The following is a 15,000-nucleotide window of genomic DNA, read 5'->3' on the forward strand; positions in this document are numbered from 1 at the left end:
AATGTGCACTAAAATGATTGACAACTGTGTTTTACTACCGGTTTTACATTTTGTGGGGGCAGGAGTTGAATTTGTGGAAGAATTTTGCAAAAAGCACTGCAGTTGTTTTGGGCTGTTTGCCTTCTGAATACATCTCCGACATTACAGCACAATGGTGTGCACATTGGTTCTCTTGTGCAAGCTTATATTAAAAAAAAAAATACAATCTAAAATCACGAACTCAAGGTCCTCAGTTATCACCTGTACAACATACTGCCCTCAGGGAGAAGATTTAAGTGTATCACAGTGGTTCTCAACATTTTTTGAACCAATGCCCAACACCTCCTTGACCTTGCCTGGCAAAGCCCCCCTTAGTATTAAAAAATAGAATACTGTACACTAACACCCTGCGATGGCAATGAGCACCCAGACCCCACCTTCACCCCCTCAGCAGTAGGCCTACCCTTCTCAACACAAACAGGGCTCCCTAACACCCCACGGGGGGCTGTAAAGCCCCTGTTGACAAACTCTATAGTCCATCAGGTACGAGGCCGACAGACTCAGATTTTTTCCCTTTGACATGTCACCAGTGTCACTTTTTCACACGCCGTAAAAATGTGTGGAGTTAATCCAATAGGCCTACATGGAGAATAGAACCACTCATCAATCTGGACACTGTAGCCCCTTAATGCGCACCGTACCTCCAGTGGCACGCTGTAATAGACATTGAAATGTAACTACCATAGCACTACAATACTATGGCACAACACAAGCCCTTTAGTAATGCACCACGACTTGGTCATTACCATACTGGTAACAATGAATTTATAAAGCCGCGCCTTAAGGGGTTAAGTGTTGGATCAACACTGTAAAATGTATTGACATAGTCAATCCCATATTTATTTTATTTGATGATAGACTGGTAAATGTGTAAAATGTGTGTTGGTCTGTGTATGTTCTGTTTGGTGTGTTCGTGTGTGTTGTTTATGGAGCTGCAAAGTTTCCTGTCTCAGTCAGAGATGAATTTCAAAATGGTGGAGGCAACGGTAACCTAGCCTTCTCCTGCCAATGCTGCTGCTATTTATTTATATCACTTGTAAGACTGACCTATAATATTTATCTCCTTTCTTGTAGCCTACTGTACGTGGGCCTACTCCTGTTTATAATTTCCTTCCGTTTGCTCCTTACTTGCTACTATTTTGATAGGCTTACTATTTGGCTCATATCTTTTTAATCTCTGTGGCCTCGCTGTCTGAGACAATATGTGAGTGGGAGTGAGTAGTGAGTGATTCTTTACAATGTTGCTCTAAGCCTGATGTAAACAGTCTCTCTGGCATTAGATGTAGGCCTACGTGTATTTTAGATATGAAATAATGCCTATAGATTGATTTGTCTGAGAAAAATAGTAGCCTAATAGTTTACATTTATATAGCTGTTATAAACATGCAATTTGTTTTCAGTCGCCTACACGTTGAGCACTGTATGAAAGACTAAAACGTCGTGCCACAACACCAGCCAGAAAAGAGTGAGAGTTCTATATTAAGCCGTTAGGGAAGCAGGTGGGAATGTCAAACCCCGTCTCTCTCTCTCTCTCTCTCTCTCTCTCTCTCTCTCTCTCTCTCTCTCTCTCTCTCTCTCTCTCTCTCTCTCTCTCTCTCTCTCTCTCTCACACACACACACACACACACACACACACACACACACACACACACACACGTCAGTGGCACAGTGGCCGGTGGGATACTTATATGGAAAGCCGAGCTGGGGGGGAATTCTGCGCACGCTATTTCTGGGCTCTGGCACAGATAACGGCTATTTATCTATGTGGGTCTCGCGCGCCTGACCTCCAGAGGGTTGAGTGACAAAGGCAGGGGGGTCGGAAGTGTGTCTCCGAAATAAACAAACGCTGGTGCTCATAGGGCATTTAGGAACGCAGTCAGAGATGGCTACATGAAGTCACGGCAACCACGGTCAAATTTGTCTTCGAAATTTAAACATGTACGGCAACAACTTCACACTAGCATTGTCACACAGTGCAAAATGTCCTCTGAACTATCCGCACCACGATAAGCCGCGGGTGTTAGTCCGACCTACGGGCATATGCTGACCAACATAATTAGGACCACTTTAAGTAGGCTAGGTAGTAGGTTCTTCATGAATATGAACATCAATAAGTTTATTATTATTTTTATAATGAAAATATGAAATGACAATCTATCCAACGCGCAGGGCAGTTGAGGAGACCTCAGGGCTAGACTAGACCAACACTCATGATGCACATTTTTGAAAACCGGTTAGCGGCACCCCATGCATGAACCTTTACTGCATTTCACATAGCCTAGTGTTGGGTCAGTCAACTTTGAAGCGCAATCACCACAATGGCATGCGTTACAGTCTGGTCAATATCACACACAGCACGTTACAGTGCTTGTTAATAAGGTGAGGGCTCCTCCGGTGTTCACATGCTTGGTTGTTGTTATTATTAGTTTCTTTTTGAGTCCGACGAACTTCACTTCACGCCCCATCTATCTGGCCTCACCGAGTTGGCGGAGTTCTCTTCATTCTCGCCCTGTTGGACTTCCACGCGCATGGTGGCAGATTATCTCTGTCTCTCTCTTGTTGGTTTTGTAAGAAGTTATCCACAGTCCCGGTTAAAGTGTCTCCCAGCCCGTCCTCGCTCGGCCCGACCTACTCCATGTGTCGCACAGCTGCGACTGCCTGCGTTCGCTGTGCGCAATGCCTGTAGGCGCTCCGTGACGCACACACGTCGGCGCGCCCGCTCGCAGTCTACTGGGCATCAACACCGATAGGCAGGCGCAGCAACGGATTCTGATGACAATTGGGTTGGCTTGAAGCCTCACAGCTGCCGTGTCGGATGCGACCGTGTTAAAGGGCAAATTAATAGACACACGTCAGTGTTTCAGGCCGGGCCCTTGGATATGGCACATTCTTTAGTTAGGGTATCATCCTGTCCGACTCCTGGCGTAGGCTACTGTTTCTGTCAGTCCCTAAAAATAAAACACAACCACTTGAGCGGAGGAATTCTCAGAAAAAAACGACGAGTGAATACAAACACAAACATGCATCATTTGTTTGTTTGATTATTGTGGAAATTACCATTTTACATCCACAGAAGCTGCATTTGTCATGGCGTCCTCCATTCTCTCAAGACGTAAAGACAGCTGCCAACTAGAAATGCATTCAGAGAACGCAGACCTCCGCCAAGGAAGTTCAGTTCGTTTTGGACATAGGTGTAGAGTCATGATGTGGTTTCATGCATTTAGGCCTATAGGCCACATAGCACTTGTGTTCAGGTAATTGAACCGTCAAGTCGTAACTTAATTATAGTTCTATCTGTCTCTTTTATCATTTCCATGTCCTCTAGCTGTGGTCTGTTTAGTTCACCTTTGATTGTTTTATTGGCAAAGTGATTGTTCATGCTAGCCTATGCCTTCTGTGATTTGCAAATGCACTTAAGCCTTGAATGCCATTGCTACATATTAGTCACATTGTTGATGATTGGCAGCATGCCTTTCATTAGGCTACCATCTAAAACAAAATAAAAATTAAAAAGCACAATTTTCATTGGCCAACACCCGTAGTAGGCCTACATATTCTACAGTAGGGCCTAGTGCAGCGGCCCATACTACTTTGAGCCGTTCACTTAATTATTGAATCAGAATGAAATGTGCAAGAATCCCCTTATCCAGTGGCAGTGCATGGATGGTTGTGGAGTGTCAGTTATTGTTGGCTATTTCGTAAGGCTAAACAAACTTTTGAGATGTAAATCCACTTCTATCATTTCTAGCTGTTTCAATATCGTGACACAAACGTTGGGGTACAAACGCAATTGCAATTGCGAGAGACATGTCGACTCGACTGGTCGCAGCTAGCGGAATCATTGCCTACCGCGACACTACACTTGTTGGAGAAGTTCCTCCTACCTGTAAATAGCCTATGGAAATCCGTTCATGAGGGTTATTGCGAGCTGATCTTAGCGCTGTGGGCAGTTGATCGGCACCCGGGCCTGCTCTCTATTTCGTATTGAAAATCACTGTTCATCGCATCTCCAGCGTTCATTCGTTACGAAGTCTAGTATAGTCTATGGAATGTTTGTAGTGCTGATGACTTCAGTGCGCGGGGATTGGGGAAGCAGCAAATCACCGTGGACTAACGCAATTCGCGCGCGCCTTTCTTTGAGCTTCATTTTATATGAATGTTTTGTGACAGCATTGTGAACTTAAACGATATGCGAGGCTGTAGACAGCGATTTTGACTGCGGTAATGCATTTCACTTCAATGCTCTGCCCCGGTGTGGCTGCGTGAAGGTGGCTGCGTGAAGGTACACCAGTTAGTCAGTGGTGCTGCTCAGGGCTCCTCCTCAGTGGTCCTTGCGCACCCTGTGGCAGGCCATGTAATAGCAGCGTGACGAACACACACTGTGGCAGGCCATGTAATAGCAGCGTGACGAACAGACACACAAATTCGGGCGATCACATAACCTCCTGGCGGAGGTAATAAGACATTTCTTGTGCAAAAAAAGTAAAAGGGAGAGCTGGCCACAAAGATGCAACAGTAAGGGTAGAGTTAGAGTGTTCATATTAAAGATTAAGAAGAAAGAAAGAAAGAAAGAAAGAAAGAAAGAAAGAAAGAAAGAAAGAAAGAAAGAAAGAAAGAAAGAAAGAAAGAAAGAAATGGATAGGACTCTGTGAACTTCAGAGTATGAACAACACTGTGGAGAATCAAATTACTCGAACAAAATTTTACAATGTGATCAGTTCAACTCTTCAGTATCTCTTATATTCTCTCTTCCGCTATTCTCTTAATATTTATTTACAAAAAGTTGGGTGGAAATGTTACACTGACTAAAGAATTAAACACACATTGCATTAAATTGTTTTTTTGAGTGGGACTGATCAAATGTTTTCTGAAACAGACACTTCAAGTGAAGTCAAGTCAAGTGTACTTTATTGTAAAAAAAAAAAAAAAATCCATGTAGGCCTAACAGAGTTAGCACAGACGTTTGAAATTGCGTTTGACCAGTCTCCAATTAAATGTGCATATAAAACTAAACATATAGCCTATCATAATATATTGATAATCACACACACACACACACACACACACACACACACACACACACACACACACACACACACACACACACACACACACACACACACACACACACACACACACACACACACACACACACAAAGCAGCGAAAGTACAGTCAGTGGTCATACAGGAGTGTGAAGTAGTAGCCTATAGATGCTGTATGCAAGGTGCAAAGAGTAAAGTGCCAGTGGCATGGTGAAAACTGCTCATGGAATGTTGTCTATAGTGACCTTGGATTGCGGGTTTCTCCATTGTTTTGATGAGTCTGATGGCTTGTGGAAAGAAGCTGTTTCCCAGTCTGCTTGTTCGGGACCACAGGCTGCGGTAGCACTTCTCTGATAGGGAGAAAAGTATGTGTGGTGAATGAGTGGTGTCTTTAATGATGGTCACTGCCCTCTTGGAACAGTGGGAAGTGTACAGATCCTGAATGGCTGGTAGGGGTGATCTGGTGATGTTTTCTGCCGTCCCCACCCTCTGTAGTGCCTTCTTGTCTGCAGCTAGACAGCTGCCATGCCAGACAGAGAGGCTGCTGGTCAGGATGCTCTCAATGGCACCGCTGTAGAAGGTGGTGAGTGCAGATGTGGGGAGGTTGGCTCTTCTCATCCTCCGCAGGAAGTGGAGTCTTGTCAGTACCTTTTTGACCAGGTAGTGTTTGAAGTCCATGTGAGGTCACTTTAACCCCCTAGTTATGTTGTGAGTTGTGTTACCTGGGCACACAGATGTCAGTGTGAGTTTTATTACAGTAGCCCCTTAATGCACGCCGTACCTCCTGTGGCACGCTGTAATAGACATTGAAAGTTAACTACTATAGTACTACACTACAATGACAGTGCACGGGGCCTTTAGTAATACATTACAACTTGGTCATTGCCATTCTGGTAACAGCTCATTTATAATACCGTGTCTTAAGGGGTTAAGTCAAAGTGGGCTTGTCCGTTCCTTACTGCACAACAACAGCACTTGACAATCTCGGCTTGCTGTGTTTGTGGTCTGTGGTGCCTGGCCTCAGTGTCTGCCCTCCACCCCTGTCCTTGTTAAGGCCCAGAGGAAGCCAGGACAGTAAAACGGCCAGACAGTAAAACGACTCAATATAAGTGTGCAGAGTGTGTATAAAGTGTCATGAGCTACATAAAGGTGAGGAGCAAAGAGTAAGCCGGTATAGAGCACCTGACGCTGCAGCGACCAGAGGACAGAAACAGAAACTAAAAAGCGGCTGTCAGACTCCTCTTACATCATTCATGTAGTTTTTAAATGATGCACTTATGTTAAACTAGAGATGGGATTTATGGCTCTTTTATGGGATCCGGATCTTAGTGGCTCGTTCGTTTCAAAGAGAAGTTAAAAAAACTGGCTCTTTTGGCTCTTTTTAAAATTATTTATTCAGTGTTTAGAATGTAATATTTTGACTCCACCTCTGGGTAATTTTGTCAAAACAACAACTGATTATTCTCCTGCTTCTAAAGACTGTTTTTGCCACTCTTTAAGGCAAACCATTGTGTTTTTTCCCAAATTTAATTACTCACGTCGAGGTCACGTGCTTAAAATTAATGAAAAATGAACGAAAATGCGGCAGAGTGGCTCCCCCAGCTGTGATCCGGTTCCCATCGTTCACTTCTGGGAGCCGTTCAAAAGAACCGGCTCGTTCATGAACGACACAACTCTAGATGAAACATTAACATGAGGTAATCGCATTAAACACAGAAGCCAGAACAATAAAACGACGAGACGGTAAAAAGATGAGACACAAATGTGCAGATTGTGTTCAATAAAGTTTTGTTAGCTACATAAAGATGAGGTGTTACGCGTCAGCAGGTTTAGAGCACCTGATACAGATACAAATGAAAGAATAGCCACAGAACTATGCTAGGACAGAATGATCGCAAATGACTTTTACCGGGTGGTACTGTACTCTAGAGTGAGTGCAGAGCCATTTAGAGTGAATGGGGTCCTATGGAGATCCACCATAGATAGCTGCCAGCACTCTTGCTGGTTTACATGCATGTCAATACCTTATGGATGACATCAATGTGTCATGAGCTCACTCCCCATGGGCCTTGTTTTTTTTTAAGACCGTGTGTGTGTGTATGTGTATGTGTGTGTGTGTGTGCGTGCGTGTGTGTGTGTGTGTGTGCGTGTGTGTGCGTGCGTGCGTGCATGCGTGCGTGCGTGCGTGTGTGTGTGTGTGTGTGTGTGTGTGTGTGTCACCCTTCACCATGGATGAATTTTTGACAAACATTGTAAAATGTATTCTAGAAGTGAAAGGACCATCTAAGCAAAAGAAACAGAGAGTTAGATAAGAGTTTCGCAGGCCATGATTACACCAGAGTGATGACCACTCCTTCTCCGCCTCACAATGGGATTTTTGGCCTCAGGTTAGTCAGTTGCTCTACTCCTCCACCCACCTCACTCATATTGTGCCTCTGCAGGTGAACAACTATTTCGCCTCCAGGTATGGATATGAAGAACCCTGCAGGCCTACTGATCGTGTTCAACACTGTCTGCGTCATATGCAGTATCGTGACTGCTGCCTTGACCGGAAGTGTTGAGGTAAGATGATCTTTTTCACATGTACCAGGTAAGGCCCTGTCTTCTTCAGGGTTCAATCCCGGATGTACAGTGGTATGTGAAAGTTTGGGCTCCCTTTTGGAAAACCATTAAATCAGTTTGTCTCTTGTTAAGCTTTTGAAGCATTAGTTTCATTTCCACATACACAGTAAAAAAGAACAGTTGTTTTCACGGTAAATTGCTGGCAGCAGTGGTTGCCAAAGTCTACCTTTAAATAAATAACGGTATATTTCCTTTTTACATTTTACGGTAAATTGCTGGCAGCAGTGGTTGCCGAAGCCTACCGTTAAATAAATAACGGTATTATTATTTTTTACATTTTACGGTGAGTCCATTCAGGTCAGTCCAATTATAGAGTTACAATCAGATGACTGATTGGACTGATTCTACTCAGGTGAGTCCAATTAGAGAGTTGCAATCACAGACAACTGATTGGACTGATTCAACTCACTGGAGTCTGATAAACATCAACCTAATTATATGTAACGGTTAACGTTCGGCGAGAAGGTCGCTACCGTGGAATAGCAGCACGACAGAGAGAATCTTTGGATTCTCGCGGAGCGGAGGGGTCTTGTTCTCTCTGAAGTGCTGCTATTCCACAAAGCGACCGACTCGCCGAAAGTTAACCCGCTTATTATATGGATATACTTAAATGATTCACACATGGCGGGGACATTTCTTTAGGCCTATTTAATGTTAAGTCAAGTTTTTAATGTCAAAAGATTGTTGCTGCGCAAAACAAAACAGTGCCGTTGTGGAACACCGCTAACAGCTAGGTAGCCAGGACAGGTGTTGTCTATCACAGCAGCAGATTAGAGTCTTGTTGAAAAGTCGCTTTAGCAGTGAAAAGTCTTGTTGCCATTGACAGCGGTCTGTTATAGACCAACCCGTCCGTTATCGAAAAATAACAGACGTGCGAACGTTGGGGAGCCCCGTTGAAATGAATGGAGCATTCGACCGATGACGTCACAACCATATAATAAACCTAAATAAATGCCCAATTGCCAGATTGTCTAGTGCTGGCAGGTGGACTAGTCCAGTATCATCAAGGAAGGGTATGCAAATGCATTCTTTATTTTAAAAAAGGCCTGGAAATAACCTTAAGGAAAATGAAGGCCACAGCTAGCGGGGCAAGCAAGCTAACAAACAAGCTAGTTAGCAAGCCATACAGCCACCCTTACAACGTGACCTGCTAGCCGGGCAGGCCAGGTGAGGGCAGGCCAGCCGGCCGGCCGGCCTTACAGCCAGCCAGCCAGCTAGCTAGCAACCAGTGAGCAGTACAATGCAACAGTCCCGGTTTAAATACATGTTCAAGTGAACCATGTGACCCGAGTGATGAAGCATTTGGCAGGTGCAGGCAGTAAGTTAATCATTGCATGACAGCCCTTAGCACTCAGGTGAGGTCAGGAATTGATTGACAGATTGATTTGGATGGGGTAGAATGACAGTTTCAAATAGACTGGGCTACTTCTTAAGAGACTGAATCAAGGGTTTACTGTCCCAGGTAGACTTTTTCAAATTATACTAGCCTATAGGTATATTTTACACATTAAATGAGGCTAAACTGTAGGCTGTTAATATATAAGTTACAGTGAATTACTGCAAAATGTGCAAACTGTTGCCATTTGCAGTCCTTAACTGTTGCACAGTTTATTCCGTTGCCAGCTTCACTGTTGTCAAATCTACAACGTGGAGGCACCTGGAGCCAAACAGACAGGCAATCAGTTTTCTGTTGGGTAGGAGGAATGTAAAAGAGGATATTCTGAATTTTGAAGAGGTTTACTGTGTCAATTTGCCTCTCAAACCAAAAATCTGAGTCCAATAAGGGAAAAAATGATTGCGGTGGAGAATTTTAGATTTTGGCTGAACACCAGTCTAACTCTGATCAATCTAACTCTGACAAATTTGCTGTGTACATATGACACCAATGAAAAATAGTCATGTACCGTTTCTTGACTACTTCATCTTCACTTAACGGTATTTTCCAATATTTTCTTTTCAGTGAACAGTTCAGTATTTTCTACATATGACACCAGTGAAAAATAAAGTTATGTACCGTTTCTTGACTACTTCATCCCACTTAACGGTATTTTCCAATATTTTCGTTTACAGAGAACAGTCCAGTATTTTCTACATATGACACCTGTCAAAAATAAAGTTATGCAGCGCTTTTTGACTTAATAGTAGCTGGCTGTATTTAGTACAGAGATAAACTGTTTTACATTTTACGGTCACTGACTGTTGCAATTTGACAGTTTTTTGCCGTAATTTCAACGGGCATTTTTTACAGTGTAGGGAAATAGAAACATTTCAACTGTCAAATCATTTAGGTGTAACAGAAACAATAGTATGTGGATTTAAATAAAAATAGGCATGTGCATAAATATTGGCACACCAAAGAAAGTATACCATTAATATGAAGTAGAGCTCACCTTTGCAGCACAAACTTGCTTCAATTACTTTTTAAGGCCTTCAGTAACAAAGACAGATAGGCTGGATCATAAAATGTTATCACACATTACAGGAGACTATGCTTGTTGCCCTAAGCTCTATCTTGGAGAATAACTCTTCACTGACTTAAAACTAAGATAATCCAGAATAGGAAGAAAGGTACATTCATTTTTCTGTAAGCCTTGGACAATGTTTTTTCACAGCCAGAATTTTAAAGCCATGGTTAAGCAAATAAGCCACGAGAGGCCGTGGGTTTGTGTTCGATTTATCATGGGGGAGTGGGGCACGACGCAAAGCGCAGTGCTGTATACCTGCCCTTAGCCGTTATAAATCGAACACAAACCCACAGACTTATCTAATACTGCACTATCGCTGACCAAATGTCTTTAAAAGTGCTGTAATAACAATTAATTTGCCACACGTCGTTCAATTGACAAGTTGAGGAAGTGCTTGGTTACCACAGCAACACTACTGGGCGTGCGTGCGTTCGTCGCGCTGCCAGACACACACTTTGCTACAAAAACTCAAGGAGAGAGATAAACACTTGCCTATCACACTGATACCCCATCCACAGATGGTGCAAAGATGTGCTCTTCCTGTATTTTCCTACCCCAACTGAACCCAACTGTATTCTCATTATCAACTTAGACATGCGGCGTCTAACTTAGTCGCACATAGAATCTTCATTTGGAATGATGTGTGTTTACGCGGATTTACAACGGCTATCAGCCAATCACAATCAAGAACTAGACAGCATGGAAGGCCATCGGAATGGGCCTGGAAGGAAAATGTGGTTTGTTGAAAATGAGTTAAAACAGCATGGGTAAACTAGGGTAAGAATGGTAACAGGCACACTATTATATATAGAACACCGACATAGAACTACAAGAACATAGCTGCTGAATGTGCAAACTTCTACATGGGTACTTCCACGTATGCTTTTCACAAGGCAAAAGCTCATTGGATGGGTGATGCATAAAAAAGGTTTTCCTGTATATTCATCAGAAATAATTTGTATGGCTTGTGCAAAGAGCACATTTGGACAAGCTAATAAACCCATTGTGGGAAACCATTCATGCCAATGAAAATAAATGGGCTAAGTGAAGTATCATTTAAGTTAATAGCACAGACAAACATAGGACTTCTGTGTCTGCTGTATCTAATAATTGATCATGATTATTGCTGTATATGCACAGAAGATTTATTGTCATGAAAATATCTTTCTTTATAGGAGAACAATGAGAGACGATGTCTGTTGTATGGTGTTTTGGACTTCAACATGACTACCAGTGAAATCAGTGTGGTGTCCTCCAGTAAACCATCTCTGTGTGGTTTTGTGCTGTTCACCTCTGTGTTTGTCAGCATGTTTTGCTTTCTACACATGATCGGCAACTGCTACAGGATAGCAAACAGGTGAGAAGGCGTAGCCTACTGTTCAGCATGTCTGTTCTTTCACCTATGATACCCAGAGAGAATTGAGGTCAAGACAAGATTATGATCATGACCAAGGCAACTCATACCAAAACCAAAGATATATTCGAATCTATGACAGAGACCAAAAGTGAGGTCAAAACAAAAAAGAGATTATATTTATATAAGCCAGCGCACTAAGCCCCCCACATTTAGGCTTGCATGGGCACGGGACCCCGGTTCGAGTGCGGCCGATATCATTTCCCGACCCTGCCCCATCTCTCTCTCCCAACCATTTCCTGTCCACTCTCATACTGTCCTGTCATAATAAAGGCCAAATGGCCCCAAAACATACTTCCAAATAAGTATTTATATAAGCTGAAAGATGTTTATGTTAATACTTGCATTTATTTATAGGACTAATCATAGAGTACCAGTTGGCTGCTGGGTGGCGTATGCCATCCTCCTGATCTTCTTGATTGCCACTGGTTGCATCCTGAGAGTGGGAAGACATACAATGTCTGACTCCCTCCCTGTTCCACTTTTCTCCAGGTCAGGTCTATTTGAACGTATTTCTAGGATCTATTCTGTTCAAAACAGACATTTCGTCTGCCATGTTGACTACAATAGAAATCTTCAGACAATGAGGTTTGGTTGAAAATGCGCATGAAGAGCTGTAGTTGTTACCCACATTATTTACCAACTTGGTTGCGCACATCCGCATTTTGGGAAACACCTGTGTTGTTTGCACCATGTTGGGACTATGTTGTTACCATGACAGTATACAACATGTTCGTAAAGATATCTGTACCAATTCAGTGAGGGAAGTGTGTGAATATAGCCTACAAAGTATAAATGTACAAGAAAAAGGACAAACTATCCGCACACCACAAAAGCTCCCTTGTTGTGATTTAATAAGTGAGAAATTGGCACAATGTTTCGACTTGCGAGGTCTTTGTCACCTAAGAATAGTGCGCATAGCTCTTCCTTTTTCTTGTGCGCTCTTTTATATTCTGTACCCACAGCAAATGCATTTTTGGGATGCGTGCACCTTACACCCTTTTCAATATATAAACGTATCATAAGGTCTTGTTGTTTTATGATTTGCTAATGCCCTGATAAACCCTGCCCTGTCAGTACATCAACTTTCTCATTGAATCTTCCCATATTAGGCTATATAATCAGTATTATCTAATCTCTTCATTTTAAAATACTTGTGATATTTTCACAAACTGGGAATGCATCATTTGAAATAATGAGAACATCAGTGGATGTGGATGTGTTTAAGTGTCTGCTGTATATGAGAGTTTGCATGTGTATACTGTAGGTGTGAGGATGCTCAGAAGTACCACTGGGTGGATATCGGGCCGAGGAGTGAAACAGTCTACAACTATCTGTATAGCGCTGAGGTACCTTACACTTCACCTCTCTGCTCTATAGTTCAGAAGGTCCATCTGTCTTGGTCCTATCATGTTTCCTGACTGAGATGACTGGAGCATGGAACCAACCTGGAGTGTGTGTGTGCGTGTGTGTGCCTTTGCGTGTGTGTGACTTTCTCTGTCAGAATAAGATGAATAAAGTAATTTCACTTTGTGCTTAGACCAGGGATGGGCAACTTTCATGATGAGGAGGGCCACGTTTTTTCATCGCCACCATCGGAGGGCCACATGACCGCCCATATTGTTTGGAAGGAATGGAATACTCAATGCTCAATACTCTATTGGCTAACAGTATTACAATTACAGTATTACAGTATTACATAATTACAACGGATTGATTCAATAGTCGTTTGAAAAAATATATGGTCATTATTGAAAAAAATATATGGTCATTATTTTCTAAGTTAGCCCTATTGTTTTATCTATGGGCCGCATTGAGTGAGGAGGCGGGCCGCATGTGGCCCCCGGGCCTCCAGTTGCCCATCCCTGGCTTAGACCATTTCATATCATGTGACAGTGCACACACTTTATGAAAGCAATTTGGTTGTAAATACTAAATAGACAAGGTAAAAGCCACGGCAGTTGTAAAGCTAATCATATGACTTGATTGCACTACCATTGTATCCATAGTGCAGCTTTCATGTCCTGTGTTTAATATGTTGCTGCACAAGTCCAAACTTCTCCTCTTCTGCTTCTCTTGCCTTGTCTTCTCTTCTCCTCTGTTTAGGTCTCGGTGTGGGTGAACATGTGCCTTCTCATATTAAGTGGAGGCCTGGAATGTACTATTATGTCTTCTTCAGATTATAACAGCTTTTAATCAACTATGGCGAGTGCCCTGTGTCGGATTGGGAGCTGTTGTCCTTGACATTTTCTCTCTACACCAACCCACCATTGGACCAATGGACCACCCCCAAAAGCACACATTCATCCATCTGTATGTCCATACCAAACCGGGCAAACCCCATGATTAGATATCAGACTAACACCATGACAACAGATTTTCACTGCCATTTCAAATTCACCTTGAACATACAGTATACAAAGTAGTAGTTCTCACATTCTCGCCATCTGAATTTGTAGGGGTGTCTGGAGCACTAGCAGAACGAAAACTACTGGCGCAGCAAGGACATGATCTAGTTTCACTTAGCCTATAACACACGGAAGTATCAGCTAACAGCACTTTTGACTTTTTTTTGTCGTGGATGCCTCCTTTTCTCTTTTTGTCACTTCTTTCCAGGCTATGCTATTCATTGTCTGGTGAGTGAGCAATATTACGAATCCCAACATACCTCCACGTTCCCATGAACCTGTGCCACTCATCAGACAGAACACGGACACCCTCAGATTCCTCCCCCATCATGCACTGCTCTACATTTTTGCTTAATTTTCGAACAGAAATCCCCCAAATATAAGATGAACATCATATGTTGACTACAACAAAATAGCATGTTATCTTTTTGTGTTTTGTAAGGATTTTACATAAAGAAAGATAAAAAAATTACGTTATACTATATGCCCTTCGTCACAGAGTTGACTGTCAGATGGAAGTGTGCACGTTATCAAACATTTTTTTGTGGCTTTGGTGAGAACATTCATTATGAAGTTCCTGGTTGCAAGTGGCCGCTCCCTCAAGACAATGCAGGGCCGGTGTAAGCGTGAGAGGTCTGGCCCAAACTGTGCCTGGGTCATGGCGGGCGGCCCACCGGGTAAATGCCCCAAATCACACAATACCAGTTGGAGCCTGGGAGGGCCACATTTTACCATCGCCACTATCAGAGGGCCACATGACTTGTAGTTGGATGGAATGGTCACTGACTGTCCTTACTTTTTGAAAGGAATACGAATGTTCTCTATCTGCCAAAAGTATAATTACAATGAACTGATTCACTAGTGGTAAAAAAAAAATCTGGTTATTATTTTTTTTAAATCATGTTTTATCTACGGGCCGCAACAAGTGAGCAGCCAGGCCACATGTGGCCCCCGGGCCTCCAGTTGGCCATCCCTGCCATAGACCATACACAGAACATGAGAACTTTCC

General features: G+C 42.9%; 1 protein-coding gene across 1 annotated transcript in view; it reads right to left on the reverse strand.

The window, feature by feature from the left end:
• Positions 1 to 3,176, reverse strand: part of usp28 (ubiquitin specific peptidase 28) — a 35,433-nt gene extending 32,257 nt beyond the window's left edge. The window contains exons 1-2 of the mRNA XM_063202992.1: positions 3,097 to 3,176; positions 2,519 to 2,987 (exon numbers count right to left, since the gene is read on the reverse strand). Coding sequence (XP_063059062.1) covers positions 2,519 to 2,569 — 51 coding nt within the window. The 5' untranslated portion in view covers positions 2,570 to 2,987; positions 3,097 to 3,176. The remainder of the gene's footprint in view (positions 1 to 2,518; positions 2,988 to 3,096) is intronic.
• Positions 3,177 to 15,000: the final 11,824 nt, after the last annotated feature.

The sequence above is a fragment of the Engraulis encrasicolus genome, chromosome 7 (genome assembly GCF_034702125.1).
Source record: "Engraulis encrasicolus isolate BLACKSEA-1 chromosome 7, IST_EnEncr_1.0, whole genome shotgun sequence".
In the NCBI taxonomy this organism is placed as follows: Eukaryota; Metazoa; Chordata; class Actinopteri; order Clupeiformes; family Engraulidae; genus Engraulis; species Engraulis encrasicolus.